Below are 16,011 nucleotides of genomic sequence, written 5' to 3' on the forward strand. Positions count from 1 at the left end.
CCGGTAACTTGTAAAATGAATCATCCCCATCTCAGTGGCTGCAACCCAAGTCCTTGTGTTCCCGTCCCGTCCCGTCCAAAATAACAGCTGGCTTTGTGCAAAATATTACACATGTTTGACGCATGCCGGATGTTATTGAAACAGTCTGGACTGGAGAGGAGAACAAAAGGAAGAAGGCATAGGAGAATAGCTGGAGTTTTATTTAATGAGAGAGACATTAATTGAATGAACGACTTAAAAGGAATGTGCCTCCCTAACTGCTCCAGTAGTGTATGTAAGGGGTATACAGATTTTAAATCCGGTGGCACGGTTTGACACTTGACCTGTGATTTCATATTTATATTTTATGTTGACGCTGTTCACTAAGGGCCCGATTCCGACTTGGGAAATGTACGCCTTACCCAGGTATATCTTTCCTACGCACGCATTTCCTACGCCAAGGGCAAAGTTGTGGTGTCAGATGTATTTTTACATTTTAAAACGCATTTCCTGCAATTCTACAGAGTTTGACATGACTTATTATGCCTCTCGAGGGACATTTTGAGGGGTATTTTGAAAACAAAGTATGAGCGGAATAATAAGTAGAGCTGGCCAATCAGCGGTCTACTAGCATTTTTTTATGACCGATACACCATTTTGTCGTTGGGGTACGTCCAGACCATTCCAACACAGAAAATATGCTTTTTAACATACCTAATTATATTTTTTTGGAAGGAAAAACGATTTAACTTATATTGTAATTAATTACAGGTAATATTTCATTGAATCCTGCAAACACTGGGCAGTTACTTTAAACGCAAACATAACGAATTTAAACTGTGTAACTTATCAATGCGCCATCATACCAGGTCATTTAATGCATAAAAACCAAAACAATTATGAATATATGTTTCAGCAGCAACTGATAGATTTAAAAATACTCTGATCTTGTAGATTATTTAGAAACATTTTAGGGTTGGGAAAGTATGTATAAATCATTTAAAAAATGGTTTGGAGAGCCTTTAGGCAGCAAATATATTGATGAATCAAAAATACTGTGGTTTGATTAATCCTGAAAGTTGTCATATTCAAGTTAAATCCGTGAAATATAGGAAGGTTGAAATTTGATTTCAATAAGGGTTCAACAATAGTCCTAGAAATCTACCCTAATCCTCTCTAATCATGGAACTGTAATGACAATGGTCCTGTCATGGTGAACCGTGCGCCAGGGTCTAGCTTTATCCTGCTACGTGTGGTCAGAGTTCCATAATGATTCAAATAGGCTACATGTCCCCCAAAAAATCATCTAAAACTATTGCAATGTCTATTTACAATCCCCTTCCACAAACTGATTACTCATTTACTTAGCTCGTATCAATTTATAACTTATAGTGAACGGAGAATGCTGTTATTTCTATCGGGAAATAGAAAGTAGATGCTTTTTCCAGTTGGAACATGCATAGCTTATGTCTTGGAGCTGTCAGAGTTGTAACTACAATTGAAGTCAGAAGTTTACATACACCTTAGCCAAATACATTTGAACTCGGTTTTTCACAATTCCTGACATTTAATCCTAGTAAAAATTCCCTGTCTTAGGTCAGTTAGGATCACCACTTTATTTTAAGAATGTGAAATGTCAGAATAATAGTAGAGATAATTATTTATTTCATATTTAATTTCTTTCATCACATTCCCAGTGGGTCAGAAGTGTACATGCACTCAATTAGTATTTGGTAGCATTGCCTTTAAATTGTTTAACTTGGGTCAAACATTTCAGGGAGCCTTCCACAAGCTTCCCACAATAAGTTGGGTGAATTTTGTCCCATTCCTCCTGACAGAGCTGGTGTAACTGAGTCAGGTTTGTAGGCCTCCTTGCTCGCACACACTTTTTCAGTTCTGCCCACAAATTTTCTATAGGATTGAGGTCAGGGCTTTGTGACGGCCACTCCAATACCTTGACTTTGTTGTCTTTAAGCCATTTTGCCACAACTTTGGATGTATGCTTGGGGTCATTGTCCATTTGGAAGACCAATTTGCGACCAAGCTTTAACTTCCTGACTGATGTCTTGAGATGTTGCTTCAATACATCCACATCATTTTCCATCCTCATGATGCCATCTATTTTGTGACGTGCACCAGTCCCTCCTGCAGGAAAGCACCCCCACAACATGATGCTGCCACCCCCGTACTTCAAGCCTCCCCCTTTTCCCTTCAAACATAATGATTGTCATTATGGCCAAACAGTTCTATTTTGTTTCATCAGACCAGAGGACAATTCTCTAAAAAGTAGGATCTTTGTCCCCATGTGCAGTTGCAAACCGTAGTCTGGCTTTTTTATGATGGTTTTGGAGCAGTGGCTTCTTCCTTGCTGAGTGGCCTTTCAGGTTATGTCGATATAGGACTAATTTTACTGTGGATATTGATACTTCTGTACCTGTTTCCTCCAGCATCTTCACAAGGTCCTTTGCTGTTGTTCTGGGATTGATTTGCACCAAAGTACGTTCATCTCTAGGAGACAGAATGCATCTCATTCCTGAGCGGTATGACGGCTGCGTGGTCCCACAGTGTTTATGCTTGCGTACTATTGTTTGTACAGATGAACGTGGTACCTTCAGGCGTTTGGAAATTGCTCCCAAGGATGAACCAGACTTGTGGAGGGTTACAATTTTTGGGCTTATTCCTTTTGATTTTCCCATGATGTCAAGTAAAGAGGCACTGAGTTTGAAGGTAGGCATGGAAATACATCCACAGGTACACCTCCAATTGACTCAAATAATGTCAATTAGCCTATCAGCTTCTAAAGCCATGATATAATTTTCTGGAATTTTCCAAGCTGTTTAAAGGCACAGTCAACTCAGTGTTTGTAAACTTCTGACCCACTGAAATTGTGATACAGTGAATTATAAGTGAAATAATCTGTCTTTAAACACTGGTTGGAAAAATTACTTATGTCATGCACAAAGTAGATGTCCTAACCGACTTGCCAAAACTTTAGTTTGTTAACAAGACATTTGTGGAGTGGTTGAAAAACGAGTTTTAATGACTCCAACCTTAGTGTATGCAAACATCTGACTTCAACTGTACATTGGAGCTGTCAAATCGGTGAGCAGCTGCTCTTGATCATTGTCAGGAAGCCACAAAACCGATACGAATGAATGAATATCAAATTTAAATTCATTTAATGAAATAATGAGGATTTCTGTCAGCCTAATCAAGGTGTAGATTACATCTCACATTCCAGTGTTCGAACTTGTAAACAAGGCTGCATGGGATTTCTCCTAATGCGACTCCGTGCAGCCAACGGCAATGTCCGCTTTAGGTATAATGCCAGGAGTCGCTTGTGGATTTGACAGCTCTAACGCAGTTCCACCTCCAACACTGCCAAAACAACCGTTATGCGGATGTTGGCTAAAGTGGATATGATTGAATAGAGCATTTAGTCTGATTCAGTAAAGCCTCATTTGATCGAAAGTAAACTTAGAATGTCAGCTATTACATGTTGTTGTTTTTTTGGGTTAATTGATTGGCAGTTATTAAATGTCTACTAAACCTCACCAAAGTGCTCTTTCATCTGTATATTATGCATCATCTGTAGTTGGCAGGCCCGTTTAATCACATTGACTTAATGCTATAATTTGATCCAAAGGGAACGTCTCAAAACATGCATTGTTAGGCCTATAAGTATGACGTCACCCATTAAACTCTCTGAATACATTTGATTTATTTGGGAATTCCCAGCTCTGGAATGACCTAATGCCCAGCTTTTACCATGGCAGTGTCTGAATCAACAAATAAACCAGGCAAAAAAACAATATTGTTCCAATGTAAAAGGAAAAATAACACACAACGAATAAATCACTGTGGTAACATGAAGCAATTGATGTAATTGTTGTCATGAAGTTTAATGCGTCAGATTTATTAGTTGATATCTGAGCGAGTATGATACATACGACATAGCTACAGCGTTAGCGTAAATATTTCCCCTCTCTCTCAGATCACTTGATGCTGTGTGTGTGTGTGTGTGTGTGTGTGTGTGTGTGTGTGTGTGTGTGTGTGTGTGTGTGTGTGTGTGTGGTGTGTGTGGTGTGTCTGTGTGTGTGTGTGTGGTGTGTCCGTGTGTGTGTGTGTGTGTGTGTGTGTGTGTGTGTGTGTGTTGTGTGTGGTGTGTCTGTGTGTGTGTGTGTGTCTGTGCGTGTGTGTGTGTGTGTGTGTGTGTGTTTGTGTGGTGTGTGTGTTTGTGGTGTGTGTGGTGTGTCTGTGTGTGGTGTGTGTGTGTGTGTGTGTGTGTGTGTGTCTGTGTGTCTGTGTGTCTGTGTGTGTGTTTGTGTGTGTGTGGTGTGTCTGTGTGTGTGTGTGTCTTCCTGCTGTTATTATGGGCTTTGAGAAAGTGAGATGTTGTTGGGTTGTTTAGCAAAAAACAGTAATTTTGTTCGCGAGAAACGATTATTTCTTTATAAGAGAGAGTGGAATTCCAGGGCATGAGAATTACACACATACTACAGCATCGGTGTGGTCCTCAGTCCTGATATATTCAATATTGTCCTGGCTACAAGAGCTGCGGAAAGTAGGCCTAGCTAACTGTCATAAACACCACGTTTTCTTTAATCATAGCCAAGGAAAGTGTCAACATTGAGTGAACCTGGCTGTCTGCCAATAGCCTAAGAGACTGCTGCCAGTTGCGGATGTGTGAATCAAAATGATTGTTTGCGACTGGTGCACTTGAACTATAATGCAAGGCATTACGGCTGAAGTATGAAAAGAAAGATTTAAAATCACAGACGATATCATTATACCCCCTATGTAAGGCTTTAAATTGTGCAAGGAATCTCAAGCAGTAGTGTGTGTGTGTGCGCTTTTTCGTGTGTGTATGTATGTACATCAGAGTGTGTGTGCGCACCTGCGTGCCTGCGTGTTGGTCTGGCACGGCTGAAGGTGTACCATAGCGTGCAGTCATATGTGTCCGTTTATCTTATCAGACTTTTATACCCACTTGTAGAGTGGATTCAAGTGGATTAGATCTCTAGAGTGAATCTAGTCTGAGGTGGGATCTCCTGGCTGTACGTCAATTATGTGATCCTCTTACTTTCTTTTTTTTTTTTTTTTAATCCCATTTTCTCCCCAATTTTCGTGGTATCCAATCGCTAGTAATTACTACCTTGTCTCATCGCTACAACTCCCGTACGGGCTCGGGAGAGACGAAGGTCGAAAGCCATGCGTCCTCCGAAGCACAACCCAACCAGCCATACTGCTTCTTAACACAGCGCGCCTCCAACCCGGAAGCCAGCCGCACCAATGTGTCGGAGGAAACACCGTGTACCTGGCCCCCTTGATTGGCGCGCACTGCGCCCGGCCCGCCATAGGAGTCGCTGGAGCGCGATGAGACAAGGATATCCCTACCGGCCAAACCCTCCATACCCCGGACGACGCTATGCCAATTGTGCGTCGCCCCACGGACCTCCCGGTCGCGGCCGGCTGCGACAGAGCCTGGGCGCGAACCCAGAGACTCTGGTGGCGCAGTTAGCACTGCGATGCAGTGCCCTAGACCACTGCGCCACCCGGGAGGCCCGATCCTCTTACTTTCGACTGTATGGAGCACAACTCCCTCTCAACTACTGCTGGTGCGTGTCTAATGTAATGTGTCCTTAGGTCTCCAGATATAGACCAGTCCTAAGTATGCTGTCTATAGGTTAGCGGGGTAGAGGGCATTGAACTGTTGACCCTAACAGTGCACTTCTTTGTGACCAGAGGGGCTCTGGTTAAAAGTCATACGATGTCATTTTGAGACACATTTGGTGCTCAGTGATGCATCATGCCTTCCATTCTTGAAATGTCTGTCATGTGCTGTAATACCGGGGCGTTCTGCTGCTGATGTAACAAGCCGAATTCATCAACCCCTCCACACAAGGACAACATAAACACACACACCTCCCTTCTCCCCTTCGCCCGCCGAAACTGCTCGAAAACCAAAACAATTGCCGAAGTAGGGACACACAATATTTTCAAATTTTGTCTTCAGGGGCTTTCTGGGTCTAATCTGATTACTTTCAGGGGCGCCCGCGGGATTAAAAGTAAACTGTGCGTGCAGGTGCTTCCCCACCTGTTTGTTTTAAACCAAGGGGCAGAATAGCAAGAGCCTCCTGCTCCCTACCCCTGCTCCCTACCCCTGCCCCTGCCCCCTCCCTACCCCTGCTCCCTACCCCTGCACCCTACCCCTGTTCCCTACCCCTGCTGCCTACCCCTGCTCCCTACCCCTGTGCCCTACCCCTGTTCCCTACCCCTGCTGCCTACCCCTGTTCCCTACCCCTGCCCCCTACCCCTGCTCCCTACCCCTGTTCCCTACCCCTGTTCCCTACCCCCTACCCCTGCTCCCTACCCCTGTTCCCTACCCCCTACCCCTGCTCCCTACCCCTGCCCCTGCTTCCTACCCCTGCCCCCTACCCCTGCTCCCTTCCCCTGTTCCCTACCCCTGCTCCCTCCCCCTGTTCCCTACCCCTGCCCCCTACCCCTGCTGCCTACCCCTGCTCCCTACCCCTGTTCCCTACCCCTGCTGCCTACCCCTGCTCCCTACCCCTGCTCCCTACCCCTGCTGCCTACCCCTGCTGCCTACCCCTGCTCCCTACCCCTGCCCCTGCCCCCTCCCTACCCCTGCTCCCTACCCCTGCTGCCTACCCCTGCACCCTACCCCTGCTCCCTACCCCTGCTGCCTACCCCTGCACCCTACCCCTGTTCCCTACCCCTGCTGCCTACCCCTGCTCCCTACCCCTGTTCCCTACCCCTGCTGCCTACCCCTGTTCCCTACCCCTGCCCCCTACCCCTGCTCCCTACCCCTGTTCCCTACCCCTGTTCCCTACCCCCTACCCCTGCTCCCTACCCCTGTTCCCTACCCCCTACCCCTGCTCCCTACCCCTGCCCCTGCTTCCTACCCCTGCCCCCTACCCCTGCTCCCTCCCCCTGCTCCCTCCCCCTGTTCCCTACCCCTGCCCCCTACCCCTGCTGCCTACCCCTGCTCCCTACCCCTGTTCCCTACCCCTGTTCCCTACCCCTGCTGCCTACCCCTGCTCCCTACCCCTGCTCCCTCCCCCTGTTCCCTACCCCTGCTGCCTACCCCGGCCCCCTACCCCTGCCGCCTACCACTGCTCCCTACCCCTGTTCCCTACCCCTGCTGCCTACCCCTGCTGCCTACCCCTGCTGCCTACCCCTGCTCCCTACCCCTGTTCCCTACCCCTGCTGCCTACCCCTGTTCCCTACCCCTGCTGCCTACCCCTGCTGCCTACCCCTGCTGTCTACCCCTGCTCCCTACCCCTGCCCCCTACCCCTGCCCCCTACCCCTGCTCCCTACCCCTGCTGCCTACCCCTGCTCCCTACCCCTGTTCCCTACCCCTGCTGCCTACCCCTGCTGCCTACCCCTGCTGCCTACCCCTGCGCCCTACCCCTGCCCCCTACCCCTGCTCCCTACCCCTGCTGCCTACCCCTGCTCCCTACCCCTGTTCCCTACCCCTGCTGCCTACCCCTGCTGCCTACCCCTGCTCCCTACCCCTGCTGCCTACCCCTGCTGCCTACCCCTGCTCCCTACCCCTGCTCCCTACCCCTGCCTTCTACCCCTGCTCCTTCCCCCTGTTCCCTACCCCTGCTCCCTACCCCTGTTCCCTACCCCTGCCCCCTACCCCTGTTCCCTACCCCCTACCCCTGCTCCCTACCCCTGCCCCCTACCCCCTACCCCTGCTGCCTACCCCTGCTCCCTACCCCTGCCCCCTACCCCCTACCCCTGCTCCCTACCCCTGCTCCCTACCCCTGCCCCCTACCCCCTACCCCTGCTGCCTACCCCTGCTCCCTACCCCTGCTGCCTACCCCTGCTCCCTACCCCTGTTCCCTACCCCTACCCCTGCCCCCTACCCCTGCTCCCTACCCCTGCTGCCTACCCCTGCTCCCTACCCCTGTTCCCTACCCCTGTTCCCTACCCCTGCTGCCTACCCCTGCTGCCTACCCCTGCTCCCTACCCCTGCTGCCTACCCCTGCTGCCTACCCCTGCTCCCTACCCCTGCTCCCTACCCCTGCCTTCTACCCCTGCTCCTTCCCCCTGTTCCCTACCCCTGCTCCCTACCCCTGTTCCCTACCCCTGCCCCCTACCCCTGTTCCCTACCCCCTACCCCTGCTCCCTACCCCTGCCCCCTACCCCCTACCCCTGCTGCCTACCCCTGCTCCCTACCCCTGCTCCCTACCCCTGCTGCCTACCCCTGCTCCCTACCCCTGTTCCCTACCCCTACCCCTGCTCCCTACCCCTGCTCCCTACCCCTGCTCCCTACCCCTGTTCCCTACCCCTACCCCTGCTCCCTACCCCTGCTCCCTACCCCTGCCCCCTACCCCCTACCCCTGCTGCCTACCCCTGCTCCCTACCCCTGCTCCCTACCCCTGCTGCCTACCCCTGCTCCCTACCCCTGTTCCCTACCCCTACCCCTGCTCCCTACCCCTGCTCCCTACCCCTGTTCCCTACCCCTACCCCTGCTCCCTACCCCTGCTCCCTACCCCTGCTCTGACGCTCTGGTGCTGGGTGTTGCTACTCCGTCTGGTTTAGGGGGATAGTGAAGGGTTGCGGCGGCAGGGAGACGGAATTCTTGGTGTTTGTGGAATATCTATGACAGGCCTCAGGTCAGTCTGTGACCCCTGAATGTTACAACGGATGGACGGGTGGTTGGGCGGACGGACTGACAGACAGTGAAATAAAAAAAAATTGAAAACGTCTTTCAGAGTGGGTGGTCAGGCTCTAATTAAGGTTTTATATGGCTCCAATTAAGTTTGGACTTATATAAATGTATTCAGTAACGAAGTTCTTAGCAGTGAATTTTCTGAACAAATCCATCGCTATATTTAACTAGACCAACAGTTGTCGAGGGGAACTTATCACAACTTGAGCATGACTCCCAGGGTCAAACGTTCTCGTTCATTAGGAAAACAAGGAAGCAGGGCTGTGTGTTAGTGATAGCAATGGAGTCAGTCCAAGAGTCTGGGGACCGTTCAGAGCGAACATCTGCCAATTTAGCAACACACACACAAACCCACTCTCTTTAGATCCAACTCTCTCTGGTGGTCCAATGTGGGGTGTTTCTCAGGATGTGTGAGAAACAGTAACAACTGATAGACCTAGGCATTTTATATTGCCCATAAATACCACAGTATTTTCCTTTCTAATATTTTTTTTTAGGCGTTATAATTCAAATTACTTAAAAAAAAACTTATTGGGGGTATTAAAGGTCCCTTTTACAGTAGGTGTGAGTGTCATTATGAGGACTCAGCTTAGCTTGATCCGGCTAACTTAATTATTTGTGCTTAAAGGGATCAGTTAACACATTTTACTACCTGTGGGTCATTAACTAGTGGTGGGTTGCCACGGGAACCCAACCTCCAGGGTTAGAGTTGATAGCCCTATGGGGTTTGAAAATTACCACACTTTTGCTTCCCGGTCAATTTTTTTACTTCCAGATTCAATCTTACATTCAATGTGTAGGACGTTTCATTTATATGAAATAAAACAAGTAGTAATTACACTATAAATATTTGTGTCATTTCTCCTCATTTAATATTTTCAGTTATAGCCTCGCTTTCGTAATAGTAAAACATCTGCTCTCATGCCCTGAAGACAACATGTGTATTTTATTGATTTAGTTAACCTTTATTTAACTAGGCAAGTCAGTTAAGAACAAATTCTTATTTACAATGACGGGCTGTACAGTTGGTAAATGGGGGAGAGAGAATGCACTTCAAAACACACAGTACATGCCAGGCATTCCCATGTGCGTTTGTGTGCGTTTGTGTGTGTGTGCGTGTGGACGTGTTTAACTATTCTTGTGGGGACCAGAAGTCCCTACAAGAATAGTAAACGAACAAAAAGTTGACCAGCTGGGGATATTTTGTTAGTCCCCACAAGGTCAAATGCTATTTCTAGGGGGTTTAGGGTTAAGGTTAGAATTAGTGTTAGGGTTAGAATTAAGTTAAATATTAAGGTTAGGAGCTAGGGTTAGTTGTAGGGTTAGGGTTAGGAGCTATGGTTAGGTTTATGGTTAGGATAAAGTTTAGGCTTTTTGGTTAGGGTTAGGGTTAGGGTTAGGGTTAGGGTTAAGGTTAGGGTTAGGGTTAGGGTAAGAGTACGGGTTAGGATTAGGGTTAGGTTTAGGGTTTAGGGAAAATAGGATTTTGAATGGGACTGAATTGTATGTCCCCACAAGGTTAGCTGTACAAGACTGTGTGTGTGTGTGTGTGTGTGTGTGTGTGTGTGTGTGTGTGTGTGTGTGTGTGTGTGTGTGTGTGTGTGTGTGTGTGTGTGTGTGTGTGTGTGTGTGTGTTTTGAGGTGCATTGGAGTCCCATGATCGTATAGGTGTGTGCGCTGAAAGGTCTGGCAGGAGCGAGGCGCCTGCAGCTTTTGTGCGTCCATCCTGAATCCTGCCTGGCCCAAGCAGCAGGTGTGACTAGCTTATTTCTGTTTGTGTGCATCAGTGTTGAAAGTAGCGGAACACAATTGTTCTCTTTCTCTCATTTGGCTGTGGGGTCTCATCACAGGAATCCCACCGTAGAAGGGTGTGTTTGCGCAGCGCGCGTGTGTGTGTTTAACAGCACCAGTGGGGGTTGCTCTCCAGCCTCCTCTAATTCCTCTGTGACTGTAGAGGTGTCTCAACTTCAGACGAGGCCTGTCAGGAAGAGCTGCTGCTGTGAAACCTCAGCACAGAGAATGTCCCAGGTCAATGCAGGTGTTAAAATAACACGCGCCTTTTCTTCAGAGCGCTGAAATATAGAAAAAAAACACAAGTATAACAGGTATTCAATGGCGAGCGGCTGTATCCCCATAGTTACCACCAAGACAAAGCAAGACTATTATTTGGTTGAACTCGTGAAAGGGGGAACTCCACATGAATGAATGGACGAGGGTTGAATGAAGCCTGAATGACATCCCAACATTGCAGGAAACGTGATAAGCCAATACCAGACAAGCAAGCAGCACATCAGCTTTTATCTTCAATTGTTTTGAATTAAATCTAGCAGAGAAGAAAACTACCAGAATAATGTAATTGTAGCATTTCTTCTTCAGTTCATTGAGAGCAATACATTGCTGGAGCCACTCTAAACCCCCGGGAGGATTTAACTGAAGACAAGAAGTCTGACTCTGTACGGGCTATTGTGATGCAGGTCTATCACTTTATAAGGTTTTAAGAACCAGAAGTTTAGATAAAGTGTGTTTTGCTCTTTCCTATTGGTCGCAGCGATTTATCTTTTGTAACCAATTACTGTAGCTTGAAGCATATTACACCTTTGCATCCCAGTTGCATACTGTATAATAGCCAACATACACTGTAGCATATCTCTGTAGCATATCCCAGTAGCATATCTCTGTTCTTGTAAAGAGAATGAATGCATATTGCCCAGTTGTTGTAATCCCTGCTCCCACCATTAGACAAGGAGTGAAGGAGTCTGGGTAGTGTAACTATAGAGCTGCCTGGAACAGTCTGAGCAGTGATCCGGCAGCCTGAGGGAGCGGACGCACCGCACCGAGTGTCCATCTGCCATTCATTCGTGGGTTCGTTCGGGCGCAGTGTTTTAGAGACCATCACTAAAACACACTGTGGGCGTGTGACTGCCGACGTGTTCGCGCGATTCTACATGTAGAATTGGATGTCAAATTACGGTTGCCACTCTGTTCAGAGGTGCTAAGTACTCTCTGCCGGTAAACGCTACCGGTGTGTCCGTGCCTTAACTCTCTCTAACAGTAATCCCTAAACCTCCAGGGCCTCCAGGCAGAGGGTTAAGGGACGGATAGGTTTCCTATGAGATGCCCCCAAGGCAGATGGATAGTTTTCCACCGTGATGCTTCTAAGGCAGTGAGGGGTGAGGGGGCTAAAGCTCAGGGTGAGCCCAGGCAACACAAAATCAACAGTCCGAGATCGGGAGGGAAAACAAGCAAAGAGGACAGCCCTAATTAAGGACCCCTGGGGTCCGGTAGAGAGCTGGGAAACCAGACTCTACAGATAAGGGACTGATCTGTCTGTGGACCCTCTGAGACTCCTTCTCTCCAGTCTCTAACATAACTTGTGTGAAGGAGCTAATTACAGTGTCTGGACAAAAACGCCACAGCCCTTCAATGGATCTTTGTTTTAACTGGTGCAAGCTGAGAAGCAACTCTATTCCCTAGATTGTGATGGGCACATGATAACAGGAAGTAGCCTACTTGAGTGTGTGTACAGTATGTGTGTTTCGGGAGGGAGTGGGCTGAAAAACACAAGGCAGATGTGTCAGGGTGGAGCCCTATCAACATGTTCCCTCGTTCTCCCCTCCTGTGGCATTGGCATTGGGATGCAGTATTTGGCACAATACATTTTAGTGGAACTATTGTGTCCCGTGGTAAATCATTGACGAGGAAGGGAGACCCGGATGGACTGGTAGATGTGTGTGTGTGTGTGTGTGTGTGTGTGTGTGTGTGTGTGTGTGTGTGTGTGTGTGTGTGTAGTCAGACGGGGGGTTTAATGAAGCTAAGCCAAACGACGAGTCATGAATAAACATCAGCTGGCTAATTAAACTCGGCCGTAGCAACTTTATTCATTAGTAAACCGGCAGCAAACACGACCGGGGATTTGGTGTGGAATGCTAATACTGTACTGAAACCTTGTCTGCTAGGAGGAGAGGATAACCTTGAGAGAAAGAGAGAGGGGGGAGGACAGAGTGAGAGAGAGAGAGAGAGAGGCAGAGGAAGAGCGAGAAATAGAGAGAGAACAAGAAAGAGAGTGAAAACAACTCAACTCAGTGCCTGACCTCATTATCATGGAAGTTAAAACTCTCACAGTCTTTTACCTTGGGGGGGGGGGGGGGGGGGGGGGGGCTCATCTGCTGAGGCCCAGGTGTCAAGTAGGATTTGTATATCTGGCAAACAAACACGTACAGAATACTGTAATTATTCCCACCGCTTTATCGGTTGTCAGGCACCAGACTCATAATTGGGGTGTGGGCGTCAAGAGGCGGTGTAGATACAGTGCAGTAATCTATAGCGTTTGTAATTCAATTGAAGAATGTATTTTTTTTCTTTTCCCTTTGTTCTTCCCTTTATTCTTTTCTCTTCTCAGCTCTTCTCTTCTGTTTATTCTCTCTCTCTCTCTCCCTCTGTGCAGTGTTTTTTGGGGGGGAGGGGGCATTAAATGTGGATTTGGCATTGAATTCGTTATGCAAATAAGTTGAAATGTGCCAATAAAAGGTTGTTTAAAAATGCAATATCTCCCTTCCGTTCTGTCTCCGCAGCCTGTAACTGTAACCTGCATGCCAGGCGATGCCGTTTCAACATGGAGCTGTACAAGCTGTCTGGGAGGAAGAGCGGAGGAGTCTGTCTCAACTGTCGCCACAACACGGCCGGACGCCACTGTCACTACTGCAAGGAGGGTTACTACAGAGACCTGTCCAAAACCATCTCTCACAGGAAAGCCTGCAAAGGTACGAGGGGTCTGGTGAGGGCTACAGTCCTGGTTTGACTGTTACTTATGGGGCTCTCTTGTCGCTATAGTGACATGTAGCTCTATGATACACAACTGTTATCCAAAGTTACACTTCATGTCATAAATAGAGTACATTTAGAAAATCTCCTCATATGAAAACAGCATATTGTGCATTTTTTAAAAATGTATTTAATAACCCAGCCAGTCATGTTGACTGGTGAATAACTAACTGCAAAGTCAGAGGACAACCTAGAGATAACCACTACGTTATGTAGCTCGCTCATCTCCTATGTAAAAGCAGAATCAGGAGAATTTGATAAACACAGTGATCCATACATTCCTGGTCCGTCTTACCCCCGTCCAGCTCTGTCAGTGGAGATGGGCCAGCGGGAGTCTGTGATGAGGTAGTAGGGGTTTGGGGGGGGTCTCCTCACTGACACAGAGTTATTTGGCTTCATTTGGGGCGAGGGATGGGGGGGGGGGGTGACAGGGCAAGCAAAACAAACAGGAGAGGTGTGAAGTGATTCCCGGCGAGGCGCAGGTCAGATGAGTGAGAGGAATTCTGGGATGGGGGGAGGGGGGGGGGGGTGGCAAGAACACATTTCTACACAGGTGTGCTCACCAGGGTTCATCATGCAGTGGGGGAAGGGGGGGGGGGGGGGGGTGTAAAGGACGTCACGATTTCCTGAAATGTTTGGCCTTCACCTCGGGAGAGATGAGGGTAAAAAGAAAGAAGAGAGAGAGAGAGAGAGAAAGAGAGAGAGAGAGAAAGAGGGAGAGAGAGAGAGAGAGAAAGAGGGAGAAGAAATATTACCTTTTCAAACCTCTTATAGCTGAAGGGAAAGATAACAGGGAGCTAAAGCTCTGTTCAAACAAGGCCCGGTGACACCGTGAACGTGCCCCGCATACACACACACATACACACACAAACACACTCTTTAGAGCGCTTCCTTCCAAGGGCGTATAAAAGGGAAATATTAGCCTCTGGCTGACAGTTAGAGCTCCATGTTGTCCCACATTATTCATGGGGGAGGTAAATAAACAAACTAATCAATCAGTTTGACAGAGAAGCTGTCTTGTCTGTCTGAGAAAAAGTGCATCTGTGCAGCTCAACCCATAGACACTATTCACAGGAGGAGGGATGCCTAAGTCAATGTATTTCAACTGTTGTTGTTCTCCTCATTTATCCACACCTGACATCGACACTACAGTACGAATGTGGATTAAGTGTCTGTTTCTTGTATAGTTTGTGATTATTTGCTTGTGTCTATTTAATGTCATATTTTCACATAACTGGAAGACATGAATTCGCTATAAAGTCCCATTTCTAAAAGATCTGTCAGTTTGACAGGACGAGAGAGATTGAGAGTAAACAGTCCGGTTTATCCAAACACCACATCCAACATGATTCATTCTTCTGCGTGAAAAAAGTCCTAATAACAAAAGTCGTGGAACCCAAACACCCATCCATCCCATTCGTGCCGTGTTCCCAGCTGAGAGTAACACTTTGGAATTTCGATCGGGGAATGCAAACAGACATCCATCACGAGAGGCTGTGTCTCATTAACCCCCATACCATATACCCTCCCCATCTCAATGAGGCGGTCTAATTGTTGGAGATGGAATAACCTCATATTGTTCTCCCATCCATCCCGTTTTCACGTGGACAAGACTTGATTCTTTCAGCACCATAACTCACCCTCATGGTGGGTTTCCCTGTGATACCTTTAAGTCTACTGATGCATTTTTATCGCAGTGTTGATTGAAATGATCACATTTCATTGAATTAACATTTTAATTCAATTACATTTATTCATCAATGATATTTATTAATACATGTACATTTATGCCGCAGTGCTCCCCATATGTGTGCGAAGCTCCACTATCAAAAGACTACTGCTAGTCTTTTACCCCCGATTTTCAAAACCGTAGCAGATTTTAATAAGGACCAAAATGAATAATCCATCATACTCCCAGGTGAACCCTTTTATTCTGGCTTTTTATTAAATATGATTTGCTTTACTTGGAGAGCTAATGAAGACCTCTGGTTCTGAGTCAGAGGCAACATAGGATTTCTGAGGTAGTGTGTGTGTGTGTCTCTGTGTGTGTGTGTGTGTGTGTGTGTGTGTGTGTGTGTGTGTGTGTGTGTGTGTGTGTGTTGATGTGTGTGTGTGTTTATGTGAGTGTGTGTGTGTGTGTGTGTGTGTGTGTGTGTGTGTGTGTGTGTGTGTGTGTGTGTGTGTGTGTGTGTGTGTGTGTGTGTGTGTGTGTGTGTGTGTGTGTGTGTGTGTGTGTGTGTGTGTGTGTCAGAGGCCACGGAGGATTTCTCAGGCGTAGTTGAATTAGGGTCAACAAACTAGCAGGAATTCGCTAATGGATTCACTGCAGCTTTGAGTAGTTAGTTAAGCCAAAGTTGAAATGCCACTCAAAACCCTCAATACGCACAATGAGTATTTGGGTCTATAGCTACTGCAGAGCCTAGAGTAACCAACTTTATTTCTGTTGAGATTTTGCAAGTAGTTCCAGTTTCCTAGTTTTTTTAAAAACAGTCTTAGAATGTTAGGTTTA

At 47.4% G+C, this 16,011-nt stretch overlaps 1 protein-coding gene across 1 annotated transcript in view; it reads left to right on the top strand.

Moving 5' to 3' along the window:
• Positions 1-16,011, top strand: part of LOC129836450 (netrin-1-like) — a 99,978-nt gene that overhangs the window by 41,229 nt on the left and 42,738 nt on the right. The window contains exon 3 of the mRNA XM_055902632.1: positions 13,253-13,441. Within this exon, the coding sequence (XP_055758607.1) occupies positions 13,253-13,441 (189 nt within the window). The remainder of the gene's footprint in view (positions 1-13,252; positions 13,442-16,011) is intronic.

This window comes from Salvelinus fontinalis, chromosome 3, assembly GCF_029448725.1.
Source record: "Salvelinus fontinalis isolate EN_2023a chromosome 3, ASM2944872v1, whole genome shotgun sequence".
Taxonomy (NCBI): domain Eukaryota; kingdom Metazoa; phylum Chordata; class Actinopteri; order Salmoniformes; family Salmonidae; genus Salvelinus; species Salvelinus fontinalis.